Raw genomic sequence first — 25,148 nt, forward strand, 5'->3', positions numbered from 1 at the left:
CTGAACTGTACACTTAAAGTGGTTAAAATAATTTTATGTCTAGGGTATTTTATCATAATTTAAAAAAATCTGAAGGAAAAAAAACCCTCTAAAGGACAATATTAAGCCCTTTGATACAGGTAATTGCATTATTTGCTTTTTCTTCCTTGCAAGGAAACTGTTCCCTAGTAACATTTTGAATTCCTTCTTATCTCTTGCAAATATATGTCAAACTGCTGAAATGCTACTCTAACCTTCACAATAATGTGTTACTATCTGAGAGTCAAGAGAGGTAAATTTTAATCCGGGCTCCAACCTTTACGGGTTGGGGCCAGATCACTGAAATCTTCCCAAGTCTTGTTTCCAATAATTAAAATGAACAGGGTAGCAGACAGAAAAGAGCTGGACTCAAAGTCTCTAGTTTCATGGTATTTAAGTTTCCAAACCACACTTTTGCTACATTACAGATATCTTTGTTACATGGGTAGTTGAGTTTGTATAGTTTCTGTGTTTTTAAAAGTATTGGTATATTTACTATCTTAGTTTTATTATCTCCAATAAGCAGTTGTGAATTTCCTGAGCCAACTTTGTTATTAATTTCCCATTATAATTATAAAAGCACATCAGTGTTTTTTCTTAAATCTCAAAGCCAAATTTAGGATTCACTCCCTCCCCTACCCCCCGCCCCACCCCCCAACTCCCCACCACCAGGGGATATGACTGCCTTATAGTTACTTGATAACACTTATTTTTATTTTTATTTTATTTTTTTTTTTTATCTATGGGGCTAGCAAGGTGATTTTCTCATTGTGCTATTACAGTACCATAAAACATATTTTCCTGTTCAAGTTTCCTGGTGCATTTGTCAGACAGAAAATGCTACAGTTTAACATCTCTAAAAAGGGATGTGCTTTACAATGAGTGAGCAATAAGATTCAATGGAAATACAGTTGGTGTGGCCTCACAAGTATATACTAGATGAGTATCAGTCCTGCCAGTGGTTATAACCAGGGCAAAATTTTATAGTGTAAAATATAGAGTGAAAATTCTGGAGCCAGACCATCAAGGTTTGAATCCTAATTCTGCTACTTAGTAGCTGTGTGACCCAGGGTGAGTTATTTAACCTCCTGGGCCTCAAGCGCTTCATTTTTTTGTTGTTTGTTATTTCATCGCTAAGTTGTATCTGACTCTTTTGCGACCCCATGGTACTGTAACCCAGGAGGCTCCTCTATCCACAGGATTTCCCAGGCAACAATACTGGAGTGGTATTTTTATTTTTTAAGGAGTAGAATCTTTTTCCCTGCTAAAAAGCATGAAACAAAGAATTCTTTTGTTCCACAAAGTGCGATTCTCTCTAAGAACTCTACTTTCCAGGTCTTGTCAGTGTGGGAAAGCTAACAGGGCTTGCTCATAAAGGAACAGAGAGCAGAAGCTTGACTCATGCCCATTTTACTTAACAGATGTTTTGAAATCTTTTACTCCCTAAAGCTGAGCGCCGAAAAATTGATGCTTTTGAACTGTGGTGTTGGAGAAGACTCTTGAGAGTCCCTTGGACTGCAAAGAGATCCAACCAGTCCATCCTAAAGGAGATCAGTCCTGTGTGTTTATTGGAAGGACTGATGCTGAAGCTGAAACTCTAATAATTTGGCCACCTCATGCGAAGAGTTGACTCATTGGAAAAGACCCTGATGGTGGGAGGGATTGGGGGCAGGAGGAGAAGGGGGAGACAGAGGATGAGATGGCTGGATGGCATCACCGACTCGATGGACATGAGTTTGAGTAAACTCCAGGAGTTGGTGATGGACAGGGAGGCCTGGTGTGCTGCGATTTATGGGGTTGCAAAGAGTCGGACCCGACTGAGCGACTGAACTAACCTGAACTGAATTCAACTCACCAAATATTTAACTTTTTTCTTCTTCTTTACTTTTCACTACTGTCTTAGTTAAGGCCCCTATCAACTTTTGTGAAGACCACTGCTTTCCCTTGGGTCTGTCTTCAAGGACAATATCTTTGATGACTTCCAAACATTGCCTTCTTTTACATCTGCCTTTGGCACTGAGAGCTATGGCACTGAGCAAGCTAAGTGAAATGCAAAGCTGACTGTGTCGTTTCTATACTTTGAATCCTTCCCTGGCTCTCAGAGCCTACAAAATAAGACCCAAGCACCTTAGCATGGCTGATGGGGCCTTTCACTGAAACCTTTCATCTGATGCTCAGTGTACAGTGAACAGCTAGTGGTTGCTGTCCCTGGCACAGCCATGCATGCCCACAGCCATGACTTCACTCCTGTGTGATCATCCCAACTGTCGAGGATGTTCTCCCTTTTCAAGAGGTGGCTGGGGAGGCATCTTATCCAGGAACATTCCTTTGTGCTCCCACAGACCCTGCAGGCACTGAGCATATCACACTACAATGATCTGCCTCTGTGTCTGCCTGCTTCTTTGGTCTTCACGTTCCTCAGGAACTTGTTACACTGTGGCCATATTTCACCAATTGCAGCATCCCCAGCACTTGGCAGTCTCAGCATTCCAACGTTAGACATAAGTAATCACAACACTGGAGCACACTCAGCACCAAGCCCACCTCATCGTGCTCTCCCCACCGTGCCGACACTAGGCCGTGAAGAGCTGGCCAAGGAATGGATCGCTAAGTGAAAGTCGCTTAGTCGTGTCCGACTCTTTGCGACCTCATGGACTATACAGTCCATGGCATTCTCTTGGCCAGAATACTGGAGTGGGTAGCCTTTCCATTCTCCAGGGGAGTCTTCCCGTCCCAGGGATCAAATCCAGGTCTCCTGCATTGCAGGTGGATTCATTATCAGCTGAGCCACAAGGGAAGCCCAAGAATACTGAGGTGGGTAGCCTGTCCCTTCTCCCTGGGATCTTCCCGTCCCAGGAATCAAACCAGGGTCTCCTGCATTGCAAGCAGATTCTTTAACAACTGAGCTACCAGGGAAATCCTAAAGTATAATAATACCAAGCAATAGGTGCTCTTTCTTTGTCACACATAATTTACCTTTTAACATGTATTTTCTTTGAAGGGACCAAAATTCGCAAATTTCCCATGCATAATTGCTTTTGAATTTAGAGAATTCAGTTGACAGAAACATGTTCAATGAAATATTAACTGAAAAACTGATTTGTAACTGATAAGCAACTTTCAAGGCCAATTTAAGGAGCAGAAAGAATAATGATTATATGATATTCTTCTCATATTGGGAATGCATGATACTTCTTGGACCAGCATTACTTTGGCTTTTACTTTCCTGAAAATGGACTGCTAGGGAGATCTTTCTGTTCTAAATACAACAACTCAAGAAGCTTTTGTGAAAGGCAGGTTGCTGCTGCTGCTGCTGCTAAGTCGCTTGAGTCGTGTCCGACTCTGTGCGACCCCATAGGCGGCAGCCCACCAGGCTCCCCCGTCCCTGGGATTCTCCAGGCAAGAACACTGGAGTGGGAAGGTAGGTTAGAAGGTACTATAATTCGCCAAACACATATAACCTTTTCTAGGTATAATATAAAAATTTGGCCTTTATTTTTTGTAATCGAGGTCCAGCATTTCATTCACTTTGGATCTAAAAAGCTTCTAAATTCACTTCTGCCACCATCCAATTAAAATCTTTTGAGAATTAAGCAATCATTTCCTGACTTGCCAAGGATTAAATTTAGATGCTTGGTTGAACATGAGCCTTATCTCTCCAGCCATCACTTTTAATTGGAGCATGTAAAAGGATAACATAGGGTTTTAGTTGACATCATAGTCTATTACCATGGAAATGTAAACATGGGTTTGTATTAAACTTGTCTCCAAGCAAGTTTTAGGGGTACAGAGAGACTGGGAGACAGGAGATAAATTATGTAAAACAGATCCTCTGAATGTTGGAGTGCCCCAGGAGCACAGACCGGGGTGATCTCATCTTGTCTCATGGCTTTAAATACCATCTATACACTGATGACTCTCAAATTTATATCTCCAGCTCGATCTTTCCTCTGAACTCCAAACTCATATATCTGTCTTCTTGACCGCTTCAGCTGGATGTCTGACAGGCCCCTCAAGTCTCACACATCCGGCCTGAGCTGCTAATACTGCCCTCTCCCTATGCAATTTGCTCTATCACCATCTCAGCACATGTCAGTTTCCCCTTCCACTTGCAGAGGGCATAGAACTGGGGGTAATCCTTGACCTGTCTTGTATTCCTCCACAAATCCTGTCAGCTCTACCTTTAAAATATAATCAGAAGACGCTCACTTCTCCCTACTTGCACTGTTCAAACTACCGTCATTTCTTGCCTGGACTATTGTTAATTAACTCTGAACTGGTCTCCCTGTTTCTGTTCTTATGGGTCATATCATGTCACTTGTCTGCTCAAACCCTCCAATGGCTTTTCGTTTCATCCAGGGTAGGAACCACTGGCCTTTAACCATCAATTATCTTCTCCTCTCCCTTATTTTCCTCTTCAGCTACACTGGACTCCTGGTAGTTCACTGATCCTACGAAGTGTGCTCCTGCCTCTGGGCCTTTTCATATACTCTTCTTCTGGTGATTTGTATGGCTTCCTTTCTTTCGGTAGGCCTTTGCTCAAATCACTTTCTCGTTGAGGCTGTCTGTGGCTAATGATCTAAAATTACTATTTCCACCCCCGTTTCATGCTTTATTTTCCTCCTTAGCATTTCTGTAACAGGCTGTGAATTTTACATATTTCTACCGATATTGTTTGTTTCTGCCACTAGAATGTAAGCTCCAAGTGGCAGGGACCTTTGGCTGTGTTTTTCATTGCTGTATCCTCTGCCCTTAGGGAAGTGCAGAGGCACACGGTATAAAACCAATAAATATTTGCTGAGTGAATAATTAAAAAAATGGGTGATACATGTCATAAGAAATAAAGACTAGTGAAGCATGATTAACTAGTGTCTAAAAAAATTCATCTGTTATTGGGTTTTCATGGGAATCTGTCTTTGGAGGAGCTCTGACTTAATTTTCCACAAGAACAGACTTGATTTCTCTTATCTTTGCAATTTGGAACTTCAGAGATGATTGTTCAAGAAGGAAGAGAATAATTAAATAAATACAGGTGGGTAGTAAATAATGTTCATTGTTTGCCATGTTGGATGAGCTAATGATTTTTAAAAATTATTAGCACACAGAGCTTACTATTCATAGTGGACTGAAATTAGAAATGAAAAAAGCTGCTCAATGATTGCATTAGCAGTGTCTGGCACACAGTAATGCAATATATAAAGTGAGTTAGACTTGGATACTATCCAAGAGGGCTTAGTTACTGAAGTAGTTTCATTTCTAAAGTGATTCTACAGTATAGGCATGGGTGTCCAGGTTGGTTATGGTTAAGCTTAGACAGAAACTAAGAAATAGTAATGGAGATCCTATCTTTAGACCTGAAAATGATAAATCTTTAGTTGTTATTCCTTGCCAACTTACAAAGTAAACACTTAATGAATGCACAGACTATAAGCCCTTAAATGAACTGTAGATGAAAAGGGCAATAAATATGTGCCAGAGTTAGCGATACAATGATATAATGGAAAGATAAAGGTTGAGAAACCTGGGTTCCCACTGACTGGCTCTATGATTTGGGGTGAGTCACCTAACCTCTCTTAATTACCTCATCTGTAAAATGTGGAAGATGGACTGATAGGCTTCAGTGGTCCTCCAAGCTCTAAGTATTATAAGATTTTTTGACTTTAACCACTGTGGTAGGCAGAACTATGCCCCACCCCCACCTCAAGAATGTCTACATCCTAATCCCCAGGACTTGTGAATATGTTATGTTATATGGCAAGGGGGAATTAAGGCTGCTAATAAGCTACCTTAAAATAAGAAGATTATTCTGAATTACCCATTTGGGCCCAATGAAATCACAAGGGTACTTAAAATGCAGAAGATGGAGGCAGAAAAGTGAGTGTGAGAGTGAAGCTATGTGAGAAGGACTTCACCGACCATTACTGGATTTGAACATGGATGGGGAAACAATGGAAACAGTGAGAGACTTTTATTTTTGGGGGCTCCAAAATCACTGCAGATGGTGACTGCAGCCATGAAATTAAAAGATGCTTGCTCCTTGGAAGAAAAACTATGACCACCAGCCTAGACAGCATATTAAAAAGCAGAGATATTACTTTGCCAACAAAGGTCCGTCTGGTCAAAGCTATGGTTTTTCCAGTAGTCATATATGGATGTGAGAGCTGGACTATAAAGAAAGCTGAGTGCTGAAGAATTGATGCTTTTGAACTGTGGTGTTGGAGAAGACTCTTGAGAGTCTTCAAGGAGACCCAACCAGTCAATCCTAAAGGAAATCAGTCCTGAATATTCACTGGAATGACTGATGCTGAAGCTGAAACTCCAATACTTTGGCTACCTGATGCGAAGAACTGACTCATTGGAAAAGACCCTGATGCTGGGCAGATTGAAGGCAGGAGGAGAAAGGGACGACAGAGGATGAGATGGCTGGATGGCATCACCAACTCAATGGACAAGGTTTGGGAGTTGGTGATGGACAGGAAAGCCTGGTGTGCTGCAGTCCATGGGGTCACAAAGAGTCAGACACGACTGAGTGACTAAGCCAGTCGCTGAACTGAAGAGGCCATAAGCCAGAATGTGAGCAGCCTCTAGAAGCCAGAAAAGGCAAGAAAACAGATTTCCCTTAGAGCCTCCAGAAAGGAATGCAGTTTTACAAAAGACTTGATTTTAGCCCAGTTAGACCTGTATCAGATTCTGGACTTTCAGAATTATCAGTATTCAATTTGTATTGTTTAAGCCATTAGGTTTTTGGTAATTTGTTATGGAAGGGATAGGAAAATAATACAAGCAAAGTTGGACCCAAGTTTATTACAGACGCAGGCTTTTAAATAAAAATCCTATACTGAGGTATTCTGTAAAGATCTTCAGAGGTAGCAATAATCAGAAACCATGGGAAGCTTGTTAGAAAAATTGTGGGAGAGTGTATGTGTATGTGCATGTGCACACTCGCGCTAAGTCACTTGAGTCGTGTCAGACATTTTGTGACCCCATGGACTATAGCCGGCAGGCTTCTCTGTCCATGGGCTTCTCCATCCATGGGCTTCTCCATCCATGGGCTTCTCCAGGCAAGAATACTGGAGTGGGTTGCCATGCCCTCCTCCAGAGGATCTTCCTGACCCAGGGACTGAACCCTCATCTCTTACATCTCTTGCACTGGAAGGCAGGTTCTTTACCACCAGCACCACCTGGGAAATTTACTAGTGATTCATGTGAAGACTAGAAATGTGGGTATCTTATAAAGAAAAGAAAACGTCAAGAGAAGAGAGATCAAAGATTTTCCACAATGTAAGAGTTTCTTCTCTGGATCTCACTGTACTCATCTATAAGTACAGTGAAGGACTGGGATAAATAATCTCTAAATTTCTCTAGCTCTGAAATAAGCTTTTAAATCCTGACAGATGCTAACATGGGCATTTGAGACCCTCCCCTCCCCAAAGTTTGAAGAGTATTCATTTTAGAAAGTAACTATAATTATGTTTAATGTGTAATAGTCAAGCTTCACAGAAAGCTCTACTTAGTTTAATAAGGAGGGGGCTCTGAATTCTAACCCTGACATTCTTATTCAGGTTGAGTGCATGGGGAAATTGTTCAGCTTTCCTTCTCTTCTGTTACTTCCCCTATAGAAGTATGGTAAAATTTTAGCTAGATGGATTTTCTAAAGAATGAATTATTTCAGATGTCTCAAAGTTTAGTCCTTTATGTACTAACTACATTTTAAATATATTTGATGGAACTATATCTAAAGTATAACTCATGCCCCATTTTTATATACAATTTAATGATTACCATATTCCCTTCTCTTGAAGAGTCATGACTAATAACATCAATCACTAGAGTGAGCTGTCGGACAGCAATGCTCTAGACAGCAGTTGGCAAACTATGGCTTGCAGGCTGTTTGTAAGGTGTAGTTTTTTATATTCTGTACATGTTAAAAATAAGGTGGGGGGGGGGGGATATGTGACCTTAGACCCTATGTGGCTCAAAGTCTAAAATAAATATTATCTGGCTCTTTGCAGAAAGGTTTGCTGACTCCAGCTCTAGAGAAAGATGTGTAGGCCTCTTCATCAAATGTCCAAAACTAGACTGAACTTTGTTATGTAACTAAACAAAGCACATTCATCTTGGCACAAGGTAGCTCAAGTATTCGTGGAAAAATAAAGGCTCTGGGCAGTTTTTTTTTTCTCTTTTTTTTTTGGCTGAGCTGCACAACTTGTGGGATGTTTAGTTCCTGAACAAGGACTCCAACCCCAGGCCCACATCAGTGAAAGTGCAAGAGTTCTGTCCACTGGAGTGCCAGAGAATTCTCCAGGATCTTGGCATTTAAAATTCTTCTGTTGCTTGTTACACGCTCCTCACTTTCAGGGTTTTTTTTGTAATTTCTACCTGCCCCTTGCAGTCTCTTCCCCTTTCTAATCTCAGTCTGGAAATTTGATAACCTAGTTTATAAACATTATAAACAATGGAAGATTTAGTCAGTTATGTGAAGACCCTAAAACTAGTTTTTAAGTAGATCACAGGTGGTTGCAGGGATTTGGTGACTAATTTTGCTGGTCCCAAGGTCTTTTTATTTATTTCCAGGTTCTCAGCTGTCCTTTGAAAAGGCAAGGTGGCAGGACAGATAAGGTCTTACTGTAGTGTGATCATTTTTTTATTTTTATAATATAAAAATAGCAGTATATCTGAAAAGCCACTCACCAAAAAATTAAACTCAAGCAATCTAAATGGTAGGATTTTCTTGGAACATGTTTTTTTTTTTTTTTTTCTTTAAAATAAATAAACATTACTTTTACAATCAAAAAGGCGATTTCACTTAAAAAAAAAAAAGATATCTTGGAAAGATCTCTCCATCCAATCTCACTGCCCTAACTCAACTATTTTCATCTAGCATATTCTGTTTATTCAATCACTTTTTAAAATGGTTGTATATACTGGGTTTTTAACTTGATTCACATTTGGTTTGCCATAGGTAACCTATGATTACTCTAATACTGAAAAATAAGCTGTAAATATGAAATGCAAGAAAGCTGACAATCAATATGGTGAAAGATGACCGCCTAAAATTTAGGCCTTGGCTCCACCCATTTTCTACACATTCACACGTATAATACCCAACCTGGATAGTGTTACAGCTCAAAACACTTTCCTCCATTTAGTGTTGAAAACAACCCTGTTAAGTGGGCACATTCTCAGAGGTAAAATGACTCGGCTAAAGTCACTCGGCTAGCCAGGGAACAGGTTTAGCATCCTAGTCAAGAAAACAGGAGCAGGTCTTTGGAGGCGCTGCTAGTTAAAGGGGAGCTTTCACTACACGCTGGCTTTTATGTTCCCTCATCTGACAATGACCTTTACAAACTCAAACCTGCCTCTTCTACCCTATCGAGGCACGTGCAGCGGGCTGGGGAAATCTGTGGGTTAGTCGCCCAGTTGTGTCCGAGTCTTTGTGACCCCACAGACGGTAGCTCGCCAGGCTCCTCTGTCTATGCAATTCTCCAGGCAAGAATACTGGAGTGGGTAGCCATTCCCTTCTCCTGGGGAATCTTCCCGATCCAGGGATCGAATCCGGGTCTCCCGCACTGCGGGCAGATTCTTCACAGACTGAGTAGCTCACATCCAGACTCAACACTCCATCCCCAAAACCCTAGGGCCAAGGCAGAGAGAAGAGAGCACAGTCCGCCCCTCGCGGGAGGCGCAGCCTCTGCACGATGGCCCCGAACTAACCTGACCAGGTCGGTCATGCAGGAGCCCACCACCACCACCGCCGCCTCCGCCACCTCCTCCTGCCACTGCCTCCCAGGGTCCCCAGACGCGGCCATTGCTCAGAGTCCGCAGTGTCCAACCTGGAGGCTGCCCTTTAACCTTTGCCCCACCCCGTAACCAGAGACGCTGCTCCCACGTTCCCTAACGACGCGGGCCTTCCGGACGCCCGGGTGGGTCGCCCACCTGGATGCCCGAAATAACCCCATTCACCAACTGTCCCTAGTTCCTCCAGGAATTGTCTTCCTGCACAGCCTCTCGTAGCAGAGGCATCCTATGAGTTCCACACTCCGCGCAGCTCGCCGCGCACGAGGTAGGCGCGGAGGCAGGAACTTTCAGGCACTCGGGGGACGCCCTTCCGAGCGCCCGGCCTGGCGCGGCCGGGGACGCGCACGCCGCCCGGCTCCAGGGCCGCCGAGGGGGCGGGGCGGGGCGGGACGTCCGGGGACGCGCACGCATCCGGCCCGCGGTGCGCGCGCAGGTTGGTGCGTCGGTCGGGGGCGCGCTCGGGTAACCTGTACCCCACGTAGTCGCCGGTTACCGATCCGACTTAAGTTCCAGGTACCTGGACTGGGGCTGGTGCGGGGAGGTTGGATCCCGAGTTGCACAGGTGGCGCTGAGGACCGTGGTTTTACATATGCCCAGGGCTCGCCTTCTCTTCCTATAGAGAAGGCCCCTGTCCCAAAGATGCCCTACTCATTCCCGTCACGCTGGTCCCCTCAAGAACGAGCCCCCAAGGCCAGAGGCTGCTTTCTCCCCACACCTAGCCCGCCCCCGGTCCCTGATTAAGCTCAAGACTCTTTGCTTTTTCCTTGCTGATTAGGGGATCATACAGTTTGGGAGAAGGTGTCCCCTTTTAGAGCGGGGTGGTCATTCTTTGGGTTCGAGCTGATTGTTTTTCTTGAATGCTGCCCCTTGGAGAAATTACTTCCCTTGTGTACTTCCCTCGTGCGCCATATGACGTCGACGTGACGCAGCAGGACGCCACCCCTTTCCGTTCCATGACGTAAGCTGGGCACGTGTTTCCGTGTTTGTCATCCCATCTTAATTGCGAGAAGGTAGATGATGCTTTAGACGTGTTTGTATTCCCCAGACTGCCCATCGAAATACCTCATGTGACCCTATCTCGAGGCAGCAAAGCTCTGTAAATTGTAAAGCTCTGTAAATTGTATTTCTGCATTTCCTTCTGTATATTACACGTCAAAATCAGGAAATAGAAATTTCGCAACTAGCTTTCAAGGGAAACGGGCCACAGTAAAATTTTGCCTATCTGGGATCGATTATTGTGCTTTTTTTGTGTAAAAAATACTACTGGGAGATCATCCCCCATCTGTGTACCCCGCTCAGAAGCCAAAGAACTGTCATTTTTAGCTATTCGGTGACCTCCGATTTTGGAGTCAGGTTTTCTCCCCACCCTCTCTTGTCTAGAGAAGTCACAGCAGCTGTGCTTGTAACATTTTAATGCTGCATAAAATCTTGCACTGTCAAAAGATAGTATTATGGCTGTTCAGGAAACAAAGACAAATTCATTCCTTCAGGTGTCATTCTAAGGTCATGACAGTTGCTGAATTGGATGGGGTGTTGTCACCTTAAGTATAGTTTGGTTTCTGGAGCAGGTTTGTTCCCCCTAGCATTTTACCTAGTGAATCACTTAGGCCAGCTTCAGCAGTAGGCCAACATTAGTCTAATTTGTTTCTAGTTGTCAAGCAACCGTTAGTCTAAATTCATGACTTTTTTGTTCATTTTACTAGATGTATGCTTTAAAAAAAACAAATTCACTTTGATGCTTTTCTCTTTGGTGTTTATTTGAGAAGAAGATAGGCATAGTGGACTTTGAGGGAGATCTGGATTTGAATTCCAATGCTTCTGCTTGCTAGGTTTGTGACTTTGAGTAAGTTACTTAGTCTTGCTCAACATTAGTTTTCTTATCTTTGAAATGGGAACAATAATATTAAACAGAGGACGAGGTAGTTGTTGAGAAGTAAATGAAATTGAAGCTAGAGATGGGTAATATAGTGCCTGATATTCAGTAGATTTCGAGAATGTATTGGTTCTGTTTCCGTTTTTCATAGAAATGAGAGATGAAATAATAATAGGTATTGTGGGAAAATACATGGAAGAACAATTTTGTAGTGTAGGTAAGGTCCTTTTGCTTTTTTCCAAAATGAGTATTTCTGTTTTGCATATGATCTAGATAAGCATTCTTTCAAGAACTGTGACATCAATGAGCAGAAATAAAAGTGGAAATGTTGCAGAAATAGGAAAAAAATAGACTTCAAAGTGATAATATGGTCTAGTATACTGTTCAAAGACAAATTATAAAAGTTATCTATGTCATTTGTAAAATGGGAATTCTAATATATGGCTTACCATCCAGAATTGTGGAGGTCAAGTGCACTAATGTTTATGGAAGCTCTTTATGATAAAGTATTATAAATGTACTTGATTTTTATGACTGATAATACAGTGCATTAGATGTTTATTCTTATTTTGTGATGACATATTGGGATGGTGGTGGGAAGCCATCTCTTAAGTGGTTAGAGGAGGACCTTGTTTTATATTTGTAGAAAAGATGATTTGAATACTAAAGTATAAAGCTTTTTCTACTTCAGAGGTACTTTTGGGTGTCACTAGTATGTAGGGTCACAGTGGGTTTTTCTTGTTATTATTTGTTGTTATGATTGTTATTTATTTTTTTGCCTTTTATTACTACTCTGAAATGTTTAAAATGGGTACTAGTTTTCAGCATTTAGCAGGGAGCTGTAAATCCTCATATGGCATAGTATATGAAAACCAGAATGAGCACATCATTTACTTGCAATTGTAACTTGCAGGAAATTAATTTGCTTTTGATGTGGGATTATCCTTTCAGATTGAGGAAGAAAATGATCATTTAAATTGACTTATTCACCTCTGAAAGTGGAGGCTTTCATTTAGAAATCTATTAAGAGGAATTCGTGTATTCCCTTCTCCAGCCCCATGGGTTTCCAAGTAATTTAGAGATGATTTATTGGTTTTACTTTTGTATTTTCAAGTTTAAGAATTTCTTAGTGCCTTAGAATCAAAAACTTTTGGATCTATGATAGTTTGCGCTGCTTAGTATCTGGATAGGTGTGTGTTTTCATGATTTAATGGTTACATAGATTTTTGCTACATCTCAGATATGCTATTTTCTACCAGATTTTTTGAGGGCATAATATCTTTTCTTCATACCCACATATTTCTCTAGCTCTTGTCTCCTTATTCATCTTTATTGAAAGATGCTTCTTGGTGCTTATGGTGTATTAGGTACTTCTGTTAAACACTGGTGAGTCAAGACAGTTCTGCAGGGAAGAGATCAGTAAGCAGGTAATTATACTGTGGAGGGGAAATAAGAGGTGTACCAGTAAATACACCTACAAGTAAATAACTTGTAAGTAATAATTGCAAGTAGGTTTGCTTCTTCTGAAATTTTGCAGTTTTATCAATCCAGTTCTTACTCTTTGTGGGGACACAGGGTTGGGGGGGGACTCCTAACCTAGCAGTGTGTGTGTTTTGTGTGTCGGGGGAGAGGATTGTCAGTAAACCCTTCTTGAGAAGGAAGGACCTGCCAGTTGTAAGACAGAGTAGGGCAGCTTTTAAGTAGAGTGTGGCAGCATAGAAACTGGCTTTGAAAAGGGGGAGGCAATTAGATTTCAAGGGGTTGCTGCTCCTCCTGAAAAGTCTGTGTCTTGAGTAGGTGAGCAATAGTGAGATAGGCTTTTGGAGGGTCACTGCAAGAGGCTGCCATAAGACAGGAGATGAGGTATCAAGCAGGAGACACTTCTGTGTACTGCACCAGTTTCCAAGAAGATTGTTATATCTAACAATTTGGATATTCTGATTTGGATATTCTGATCATCATTCTTTCCTTCTTCTTTCAGTGGTGATTTGCAAGGCAAGTTAAAATGTCTCCAGAAGTGGCCTTGAACCGAATTTCTCCAATGCTCTCCCCGTTCATATCTAGCGTGGTCCGTAATGGGAAAGTGGGACTGGATGCTACAAACTGTTTGAGGATAACTGACTTGAAATCGGGGTATGTACCAGAACCAATTTATCCATTTCCTCATAACAGACCTTTCTCACCAGGCTTGTAAAAGTTGAACACCACAGAAATTCATCAAGTCATGCCCTTATCATGTGTTAAATTGGTTTTGTCCAGTTCTTGACATTTTATGTTTCAGGTTATTTAGTTGTGCTGTGGACCATTGCTTCATGATCAGAATGGGGTGTGTGTGTGTGTGTGTGTGTGTGTGTGTATGATGAAGGCATACCTCTTTGTTAACAGTGTGCTATGTGGTTTTTAGCTAGTGTGTTTTTCATCATTGACTTGTTTTCTTGTTCTGTGTTCTGCAATTCAGTAGGCACTGTAAGAGTTTAGATTTGAGATTGTGAATCTGACATTATTTGATAGTCTCTCCTAATAGGAAAATTATAATTGCTAGCCCAAAGTAAGTCATTTTTCACAATTAAGTTGAAACAGTAATATTTCATACCTAAAAATGTTGCATTAAAAAAACTCAACTTTTTATTTTGAAATAGATTTACTTAAAGAATAATTACAAAAATGCTACAGAAAATTAATGCTGTTACATGCTGATAATTGTTCTTTAAGTCTTATTTGAATTTTACCAGTTTTCCTGTTAATGTCCTTTTTTAGTCCAGAATCCAATCCATGATACAGATTGCATTTAGTTGTCATGTCTACCTTATCTTCCAAATCTGTGACAGTTCTTGTCCTTCATTGTCTTACGTGGTTTTGAAGCTTTTAAAGGTAGCATTGGTTAGTTACTTTGTAAAATATTGCTCAATATGGGTTTGTCTAATGTTTTCCCTTTATCAGAGTGAGTATTTCTCACTCTGATACCCGCCCTTGGTGTTACAGAAGGGATGTATGATTTTCAGTACATCATTAAGATTGTGTGTATCAGGTTTTGCCACTGTGAAACTGATTTTCCCTTTGTAATTAGTAAGTACATTGTGCAGTGTGTTTGAGATTGTGCAGATGTTCTGTTTCTCATCTTACTTTTGTCCGTTAATTTCAACCTCCATTAATGGTTCTTGCCTGCAATAATTGTTACTGTGGTTCTTGGATAAGAGTGATTTTTAATTTCCCCTTTCCTCCTACACTTAGTCATTTAATTCTTCTATAAAGAAGCATTACCCTTTCCCTGCCAATTATTTATTTGTTTATTTATATCAGTATGAATTTTGAGGCATTTATTTTATTTGAGTTATAATCCTTAATGAACTGTGTTCATTTATTTTATTTTTTTGCTCAGTTGTTCTAGCCTTTATCATTGGGAGCTCTGTCAAATTGTCTTTTGAGCATATCCCTATCATTTTTCGAACATTTTCTTTCTAGAGATACTACATTCTTGATTAGTTCTTCTTTTAAAAGCTCTTTTATTTTTACTTTCTACAAATCTTGCTATTTTCTGACTAAGCTGAAGACCTGGATAAAACTGGTAAGATAGAGAAGACTAGGTTAGTTGGACATTTCGTTGGAATGGTAGGATGCTTTTTAAGTAATCATTGGGTATGGGTTTCTTTTTGAGGTGATGAAAATGTTCTAAAATTAGTGGTAATGGTTACTCTCGAAATATACTAAAAATGACTTATTTGTGCACCTGTAAAGGTGAATTTTATGGTTTGTGAATTCTCTCTCATTAAAGTTGTCACTAAAAAGACAAACCTGTGTACCCAGGTTATTTACTGGCTTGAATGGATAGGACATGGAAAAAGATCTTCCTTCTCCAGTTTGTCACAAATACTCTCCTCAGAGATATTGAAGACGTGACAGGACTGATGGCAGAGGACTGGGAACTGGTTTATGTAAGATGATATAAACACATAAACCTGAACTTCTTACTCTTTTGTTGGTATCCTGAGAGAACAGTTGGATTCATCCAGATAAAGTCACTTTACTTCTTCTTTGTAGACTCCCTCTTTGGTGCTCCCAAATTCCTGAATGTTTAGTTGAGTGTCCAGGTGCAAATAGTGGATCTGATGATTAATTTGAAGTGAATCGACTAGACCTGGCCCTGTCTGGACTAACTCTGTGAAAAATACTGGAAAGGGTGTTTAATGACTTGTAGTATTTATGGAGTTTACTTTAGATTTAGAAAAGAAATAAAATTATCTCTACCTACATTAACAAACCCGCTACAGATAAAATGATGTGAAAAGCCTCATTAATCTAGAGCATTATTGATGCCTTTTATGTAGTATTTAACTGAAAGATTCATGAAAGTTCTTTTGAAGCTCATTAACAATTCTTTCCTCAGTGTTTCAACCAAAGTATGAATTCCAGAAGTTTCTATAGCAAAACAATGACAGAGTTAGAGAAAATAATTTTTTTGTTTTGGTGTGTTGCTTTTGGCTTTTCCCTTTGTTTTAGACCAGCAGCCATCTGGTGGCTCAAACAAACGGTAAAGAATCTACCTGCAATGCAGGCGATCTGGGTTCAATCCTTGTGTTTGGAAGATCCCCTGGAAAAGAAGATGGCTACTCCCTCCAGTATTCTTGCCTGGAGAATTCCATAGACAGAGGAGCCTGGAGGGCTAGAGTCCATGGGGTCACAAAGAGTCGGACATGACTGAGTGACAGACACTTTCACTTTTCAGTCCGTTATGAGAATTGGGATCCATGTTTGGAATTTCTCTTAATTCAAATGTTTAAAATGAGGAGACTGATTTTTATAGATCACAGGAGCCAGTATTGTTACCATATATAGCTACTTGTCCTTGAAGAGATGAGGTACCAGGGTTTCTGTATTCTAGGTCTGATTCACAGAGGGACTAGATAGGCAAGACCCTATGCAAAGTAAGTTGTTTGTTTTAAAATAGCAGTTCACTTTTATTTCTCTTATGGCAACTAAATCTCTCTACCTTATGTAAGATTACGTGTGTTTCCAAACTCCATTGCTAGGCTGTCAGTATCAAGGACAGGATTCTTGTTTAAAATATTTTTATGCCTCTGTATAAAAACAAAAAATATTTTTATGCCTTGAGAAACCTGTATACAGGTCAGGAAGTAACAGTTAGAACTGGACATGGAGCAACAGACTGGTTCCAAATAGGAAAAGGAGTACGTCAAGGCTGTATATTGTCACCCTGCTTATTTAACTTATATGCAGAGTACATCATGAGAAACCCTGGGCTGGATGAAGCACAAGCTGGAATCAAGATTGCCGGGAAAAATATCAATAACCTCAGATATGCAGATGACACCACCCTTATGGCAGAAAGTGAAGAACTAGAGAGCCTCTTGATGAAAGTGAAGGAGGAGAGTGAAAAAGTTGGCTTAAAGCTCAACATTCAGAAAACTAAGATCATGGCATCCAGTCCCATCACTTCATGGCAAATAGATGGGGAAACAATGGAAACCATGAGAGCTTCTGGGCTTCAAAATCACTGCAGATGGTGATTGCAGCCATGAAATTAAAACATGCTTACTCCTTGGAAGGAAAGTTATGACCAACCTAGACAGCATATTAAAAAGCAGAGACATTACTTTGTCAACAAAGGTCTATCTAGTCAAGGCTATGGTTTTTCCAGTGGTCATGTATGGATGTGAGAGTTGGACTATAAAGAAAGCTGAGCACAGAAGAATTGATGCTTTTGAATTGTGGTGTTGGAGAAGACTCTTGAGAGTCCCTTGGACTGCAAGCAGATCCAACCAGTCCATCCTAAAGGAGATCAGTCCTTGGTGTTCATTGGAAGGACTGATGTTGAAGCTGAAACTCCAATACTTTGGCCACCTGATGGTAAGAGCTGACTCATTTGAAAAGACCCTGATTCTGGGAAAGATTGAGGGCAGGAGAAAGGGACGACAGAGGATGAGATGGTTGGATGGCATCACCGACTCAATGGACATGGGTTTGCGTGGACTCCGGGAGTTGGTGATGGACAGGGAGGCCTGGAGTGCTGCAGTTCATGGGGTTGCAAAGAGTCAGACACAACTGAGTGACTGAACTGAACTGAACTGAATGCCTCTGTAAGTTCTACCATGGTGTCTTTCTAATGTAGTAAGTAAAGGTTGAATGAATGAATGCATTAGCTGTTTTCCCAGAGAAGTTGCTCTGTTTGGGGATCAGAGTAGTTTGCACTTGGGATTCAGAACATGTTCGTTGGTCTGAGAGTTGATCGCTTAAATTCTGTTTTGCATAATCCTTTTAAATGACATTCCCTGACAAATGAGTTGGTTTTAGAGATTACGGTCAAGTGTGTTACAGTACTGGGCTTACTCTTCTAGGTGAAATTTATATTGAGACCTGGAGGGGCTGAATTTTTAATGTTAGGGAATTACTCCATAAGCCTACTGAACGTTTATTAGCTCTCTACCCTATGTTAATTTGATCACAAGCATGTGTTATTTGTAAGATGCCATATTTTGTCTTTTTTTAGTGATTTACTAATCTCGAAGATGTCTAAGTGTTCCGCATCCTGGAATGATGCCTGAGAGGAAAGCAGGGGAGGACTCACTGCAACCTGTGGCAGCTGAGCCTTAATATCTTTTTTCAGCACATCACAGTGACTCAACCTTACTGGCACATGGCTGTGTTTGGGGCATCTGCTATGACATCTCATCCACCCACAACTACCTGTTGCATTTTTTGGGTCCATGTTCTGAATTTCATTACTTAGTTAAAAATAGATACTCAGTGTAGTTGATTACTAAATGGAACAGTTTTGAAAGATGAGTGCTGTCGGCTTTGAAGACTCATCTCAGATTGGCTGCTTTAGTCTCTGGCTGGCAGGCTGAGCCTCTGTCTTTAGCCTCGTGTCTAGAAGGGAGTTGCTGCCCTGAGAAAGTGTTAGTTGCTCAGTCGTGTCTAACTCTTTGCGACCTCCAGGTTCCTCTGTCCATGGAATTCTCCAGGCAAGAATACTGAAGTGGGTAGCCATTCCCTCCTCCAGGGGATCTTGCCAACCCAGGGATTGAACCCAGTTCTCCTGCATTGCAGGCAGATTCTTTACCATCTGAGCCACCAGGGAAGCATCCCTGAGAGGCAATAGTTTAATTTTGAAGATGGGCAACTTTTAACAATTTAACTATCTAGCTGTTTACTTGGTCTTTCCATTTTACTTTTTCATACTTTTCTGTGATCTTTTTCCTTTTTCCCTGAGCATATTTTTATACTTTATTCATCATGTGTAAATGTATCCCTAAATAATATGTAGTATTGTTTTACATGTTTAAAAAGTTTATGCAAATGATACCATACTGGATGTATTCTTCTGCAACTTGCTTGTTTTGCTTAGTATTAAATTCATCAGATTTATTGATAATTATATTTAATGGTTCTCATTCTTTCATTGCACTGCTGTATCATATTCCATTATCTGAATATGCCTCCCATTTTTAAATTCACTCTCATGCTGACTGACTTGTATGTTATTTTAAATTTCTTTTGACAAAGCAAGCCGCCACGAACATTGTCCCACCTTTGCTCAAGAAGATATTTTGAGATGATTTTCTGGGGCAAAGGTTTTTGAATTGGGTATGTTTACCCATTTTTGGTTGTAAAATCAGTGGAATGAGTCACCCCAACATTTGAAAACTGAATGAGAAGAGAATGGAACTATCAGAATGTGTCACACTTAATAAGAATAAGCTCCTTTTTGTGAATTTTCCTTTGAGTTGTATGCTTGAACTGGGTCACAGTATAAAATGTGTGTGATGATCAAAAAAGTTTGAAAGCTACCCCTTTAGGGTATTCCTAGAAATGGAATTGCCAACTTTTAGGGTATATGGTATTTTATTCCATTAGATATTGCCGATTGTATCAATTTCCTTCTACCAGAAATGAATGAGAGTTCTCGTTTTTCTATAGCCTTCACAATACTCTGTGTTGTCAGACTTAATTTTTTGTGAAGCTGATGAATGTGAAGTGGTATCTCACTATGCTTTTAGTTTGTATTTCCCTGATTACTAATGTAGTGAAGAATCTTTTCCTTGATTTCTTCTTTTGGGAATACCTTTGCTCATCTTTTGGACTTCCCTGGTGGCTCAGATGGTAAAGAATTTTCCTGTCTGGGAGACCTGGGTTCGATCCCTGGGTTGGGAAGATCCCCTGGAGAAGGGAATGGTTACCCACTCCAGTATTCTGACCTGGAGAATTACATGGACAGAGGAGCCTGACAGGCTACAGTCCATGGGATCAAAAAGAGTAAGACACGACTGAGTGACTTTCACTTGCCCATCTTTTAAGTGGATTGTTTATATGTGTGTGTGAGTGTGTGTGTGTGTGTGTGTGTGTGTGTGTGTGTGTGTGTGTATACAGAGATCTTAAAATGTTGTTTATGTAGTTTGGATACTAATCTTTCAGCAGTTGCATATATTACAGTCTCCATTTAGTCTGTGGTTTACGTTCTTAATTTGGTACTACTGATATCTAGCAGTTTTAATTAAATGAAGTCATTCATCAACATTTTCCTTTTTAGATTTGTTCTCTTTGTGTGTGTGTATGTATTTGTAAGAGAGAGAAAAGAACCATTTCAGGAAATTCTGTCCTACTCAAAAGTTATATGTCTTTCTCTCAGAATTTTAAAGTTTTCCTTTTTGGGTCTTTAAATAGGAATTTATTTTTCTATAAAATACATTGTAAGATAGGACTATAGTTTTTTTCCGCCAGTGGATAATCGGTTGTCCCAGCATCGTTTATTGACAAGCTCATCCTTTGCTTGTGGCTCTGTAATGCCGTGTCTCACTTTGTCAAGTGTACAGTGCACATGGATCTATTCCTAGGCTTCCTGTTCTGATCAGTCAACCTCCTTGTCCTTGTGCTAGTTTGTGCTATATTAACTATTACAACTTTATAGTATGTTGTGATAGCTGGTAGGAAAATTTCTCCTTATCCATCTGTTCTGATTCTTAAAACTTGTCTTGCTTAACCATATATCCTAAATACTTTGTTTTATAACCTCATTTATTTTGTTTGTATTTTGGCCACGCCATGTGGTTTGCAGGATCTTAGTAACCCAATCAGTGATTGAACCCAGGGCCATGGCAGTGAAAGTACTGGGTCCTAACCTCTGGAACTCCAGGGAAGTCCTTCATTGAAATGGTTGCATATGTAAAGAATCTGCCTGCAATGTGGAAGACCTGGGTTCAATCCCTGGGTCAGGAAGATCCCCTGGAGAAGAAAATGGCAACCCACTCCAGTATTCTGGTTTGGAGAATTCCATGAACAGAGGAGCCTGACAGGCTACAGTCCATGGGGTCTCAAAGAGTCAGACATGACTGAGTGACTTTCACTTTCACTTTTTACTTTCATACTGTTCTTTAAGGATATACCGTAATTCACTGAACAAAACTCCTTCTTTTTGACTCACTGAAAAAGGAAAGGAAACTGACTTGGTGAGGGGCTAATTGAGAATTGACCATCAGGAAAGCTCTCTCTGAGGAAATGACATTTAAGGTGAATCATGAAAGATGCGAATAATTCAATGTGAAGAGCTGGAGAAGTTGTTGTAAAAGGGAAATATCATGTTCAGACAGGAGAAAGCTTCCATGTTCAAGGATCTGCAAGGCCACTGTGGTTGGACTATAGGGAGGGAGTGTGAGAGGGAAATAACGTGAGATTCTAAAGATAGTCAGGGGCTAGATTATGCAGAGTCTGGTGGGCTAAATTTGGGAACTTAGATTTTATTCTGGGTGGAATGAGAAGCTATTGAAGGATTTTAAGCAGAGTGACATGATTTATTTGTATTAAAAATATTACTGGTTGTTATATGGAAAATGGTTTGTGCGGGATAAGGTAGACTAGTTAGCTGTCCATTACAATAGACCAGGTGAGAGATAATAGAGTCTTGGAATATGGTGGTGCCAATGGAGATGGAAAGAAGTCAATGTATTTATAAGTTATTTAGAAGGTAAAATCAACAGTATGTTGAATTTGGGTTTTGAGAGAGTCAGGAATGACTTCTTTGTTAGCTTGAGTGGGTAGGGTAGGTGGTCATGCCATCTGCTGACATGGGGAGGTGAGAAGATGGATGGAGGAACTGCTGTAATCTGGATTGATTGTTGTCTAGGTCTGCCAGGCAGCTCTCATTGTATCATGTGTCATTCCCTTTACCTCTTTCCTGTGTTGAATCTCATATCTTACTTTCTTGTTTTACCCTCTAGCTTTGTTGGAGCAAGTACTCCAGTAGCATCCTAAGAAAGGGAGAAGAGGAGGTTCCTTTTTGAGTTCTTGAAAGTCTGGGAATGTCTTTATTCTACTTTAAACTTAATTTGGACAAGTACAAAAGTGTAGGTTGCAAGTTGAAATTTGGGAGCCTTGATCTGTAGTCTTGGGGACTTCTAACACATATTGTAGTTTTATGGATGGAGTATTCTCTTTTCTGCAGGGATAGTAATTGTAGTTTTTTTTTGTTCAGTTGAGGTATAATTGACTAAATGTTTAAAAAACACTTCTTCTTTACCTTGTAGTATCCCTATTTTCTCTTTCATCTTGGTGGCTCTCCTTAAACTGATGATTCTTGGCTGTCCATGTCTATTAAAGAGTGAGATTCTGAAATGTGAAACTGAAGCTCTTTGGGCATAGGTGGGCTTGTCAACTGCTGAGCCTCACTACAGTGTTACCAGGCAGTATGGTGTTGTGGTTTATATTTATCTCCTATAAATTTGGTCTTCATCCACAGTTTGAAGCTCATAGCTCCCCAATTCCTTGGAGTTTCCTGAATGATAAGAGCAATGAGATAATATTTGGTCTCTTGTCCTCAGTTCCTGAACCTGCTTCAGGGAGGGTGATTATTCGTTCCCACTCAAGGTTGGGAGCTGGCCCCTTAGATCGTAGTTTTACAATACTGAGTATTCCTGCTATATAATTTTGAGTATACCTCTTCAGGAATATGGTCAATTTCTCTTCTTCACATCTGTTTTTGTATCTGTGAATAAAAGTGTGTGTTTTCTTCATTTTGTTCCTGCACATTTACTGTTAACTTATTCCTAGGTTGTTTATTCTTTGTGTGCTATCAGATAGAAATTCTTAGTGGTTTATTGGCATATATGAAAGCTATTACAGAAGTTAAAGTGGAATCAGGAGATGTATTGAAAAATTTAGTAATTCAGAAATCTATTATCAGAATACTGAAGAATGCTTAGGGGGAATTTGGAGAAAGGAAACATACCCATGACTGGAAGAGCTGAAGCATGTCTGGGGAGTGAGGCTGGGTGGGCACAAGCCAAAAGTCAGGGTGGTGGGACTGGAACCCTCTGAGCCATCTTTAGAGGTGTTGGGTAGCAGCATCATATAGTGGTGAGTATGCAGGCTTTTCAGCTGGTGAGGTCTGAGTTTGAATCCTGACTTTACCACTTAGCAGCTTGTGACCTTTGGCAATTTACATACCCTTTGCATGCTTTTTCTTACATAGGGATGATGGTAATAATTATCTTATTATGTACTTATGAGAAGCTTTGTGGAGCCCGAAGGTGCTGCTATGGGTTCCAGTGGGGCCGATGTGAACATTGTTGGCTGGGCAAATGGAGCTCCTGAAATGCCAGACTACATGGGTGATTGGCTTGAGGGCATCTACTGCCTCGCTACTGATAGGAATGCTGTGTGGAAGAACTTGATCCTCAGTTTGGGACTTTTTGATGTAGGAGTGTGGCTCGCCAGGAGTTTGAGTGACATTGATCTAATGGCACCTCAGTTTGGGGTGTGGCCAGAAAGGCGCATAGAACCTCTGTGCTGCACTCGAACCTTCTAAAAACAGAGCCTCCAGTCTGTGAGTGTCACAAGAACTTGCCCAGAGGGACAGCTTTCCTCCTCTGCCTGATGTCCTTTCTCTGCAGAGTCTCCTCAGAACCCCATTCCCTGGTCAGCAGTCAGGTTTCAGCTATAGAGTTGTTTTCTGTAAAGTTCTGTACATGGTTGCTAAGTTTCTGTAGGGAATTATCTTTGTTCCTGTCCTGTGGAATGACCTAATGGTATTTTAACAAATACTTGAGATAAAGACTACTCATAAAGATAAAAAGTAGTTATAGAGATGAAATGAGATAACTTATGTAAAGCACCTAGAGTAACTTGGTCATAGTGCTCAATAAATGGTAGCAACTGTTATATTACTATTGTTATGTTACATATAGTATATATATATTTTTATCACAGTTTATATGTATATATTTTCATAGTTTATATATTATATATATTTATTGTTTCACTGTATTATTGTCATTTGGTAGTTGGTAGAGTCACATTGGCATTCCAGAATCAGGGACTGTGTGAAGAGTGATTGTCCATGTGAGTGGTATAAAGGAGCTGTCTAATAAAACCCAGGTGATTCGAGCAAGCTAAGAACTCACACATGTATAACAGAGATCAGAAATCATAGAGCAGAAAAGCACAGGAAGGCCAGAGACTTTTGTTTCTAGGGTAACTTTCTATCTTGTTCATTGCTTTTTGGAGATCTATGGAGGGAGGAAAAAGTGTGGCTAACTGAGACCCAGCAGGGGGATATATTATTCATTTGGAATATTTGATTATGTTGAAGAATGAATGGGTGTGAAGATACAAGCTTTCTTTTTTTAAGCAGATGGAACCTAACAGTTTTAAACAGCTATTAGAGGCTGAACGTTGCTTGCCCTGAGCAGAGACAGCAACAGTTTTTAGCAGAGGGTTAATAAGCCTGCCTGGCAAGGCCTGCTAAGATGGTGTGCAGGCTAGATTAGGGAGCTCTGTTGGAGGGTGGAGAGTTAGTGTGGGCAGTGGGTGGGTGGGGTTGTGGATATTACAGAGCAGATCTTTGGCTAGGGTTCAGGGTACTTATCTAGGTACCAAAGCATCTAGAAACCTGGTGAACAGTGCATGGTATTGATGTTTTGAGTGCTGTCACCATGTTCAGGTCATCCTCTAGGAATTAGTCCTTGAGCTTTTTTAACCATTGGAAGCACAGGTTCTTCATCCTCCTCTGCCCCAGCTCCATACTCTTTACTTGTCTTAGATCTTTGTCCTGAGCAGTCGTCTTCTGATTATAATAGTATAATACAGTAATATAAATAATGTTAATGAAACAGTGAATGGGTCTTTTTAACGTTTCAAAGGGCTGTCATTTATTTTATATTTTGTACTTAGGATTTTTGGGGGAAAAGTCAGAGTGGTGATATTGTCTTTGACCCAGTGAACTCTGCCATCACTAGCCTTGGAAACTTTTGCTAGGATTCCACAGTCTTTCCACAGAGTCTGGGGTGGTGAGTGCTAGGATGAATCTGAGTCTAGAGTTTTAGATGGTTGTCAGTCTTGGGCTTTTCGTGCCTTATAGTGACTTCATTTCAGGATGGCTTCGTTTGGGGAAGGGGAATAAGTAGAGGGAAGTAGCCAATTTAATGTGCGAAGGAAAGAACAGAAGATTCAT

At 40.6% G+C, this 25,148-nt stretch overlaps 2 protein-coding genes across 5 annotated transcripts in view; one reads left to right on the forward strand and one right to left on the reverse strand.

The window, feature by feature from the left end:
• The window catches only part of RBKS (ribokinase), a 132,894-nt gene extending 123,043 nt beyond the window's left edge, over positions 1–9,851 (reverse strand). For all 3 annotated transcript variants that reach the window (XM_061155069.1, XM_061155066.1, XM_061155067.1), the window contains exon 1: positions 9,733–9,851. In XM_061155069.1, the coding sequence (XP_061011052.1) occupies positions 9,733–9,827 (95 nt within the window). In that variant the 5' untranslated portion in view covers positions 9,828–9,851. The remainder of the gene's footprint in view (positions 1–9,732) is intronic.
• Positions 9,852–10,206: 355 nt separating this feature from the next.
• BABAM2 (BRISC and BRCA1 A complex member 2) overlaps positions 10,207–25,148 on the forward strand; it is a 407,441-nt gene continuing 392,499 nt past the window's right edge. Inside the window, exons 1-2 of one of the 2 annotated variants that reach the window (XM_061155072.1) lie at positions 10,207–10,329; positions 13,671–13,822. In XM_061155072.1, coding sequence (XP_061011055.1) covers positions 13,695–13,822 — 128 coding nt within the window. In that variant the 5' untranslated portion in view covers positions 10,207–10,329; positions 13,671–13,694. Of the gene's footprint in view, positions 10,330–10,801; positions 10,827–13,670; positions 13,823–25,148 lie in introns of those variants that run through there. The other variant, XM_061155071.1, reaches the window with a different exon arrangement.

The sequence above is a fragment of the Dama dama genome, chromosome 11 (genome assembly GCF_033118175.1).
Source record: "Dama dama isolate Ldn47 chromosome 11, ASM3311817v1, whole genome shotgun sequence".
In the NCBI taxonomy this organism is placed as follows: domain Eukaryota; kingdom Metazoa; phylum Chordata; class Mammalia; order Artiodactyla; family Cervidae; genus Dama; species Dama dama.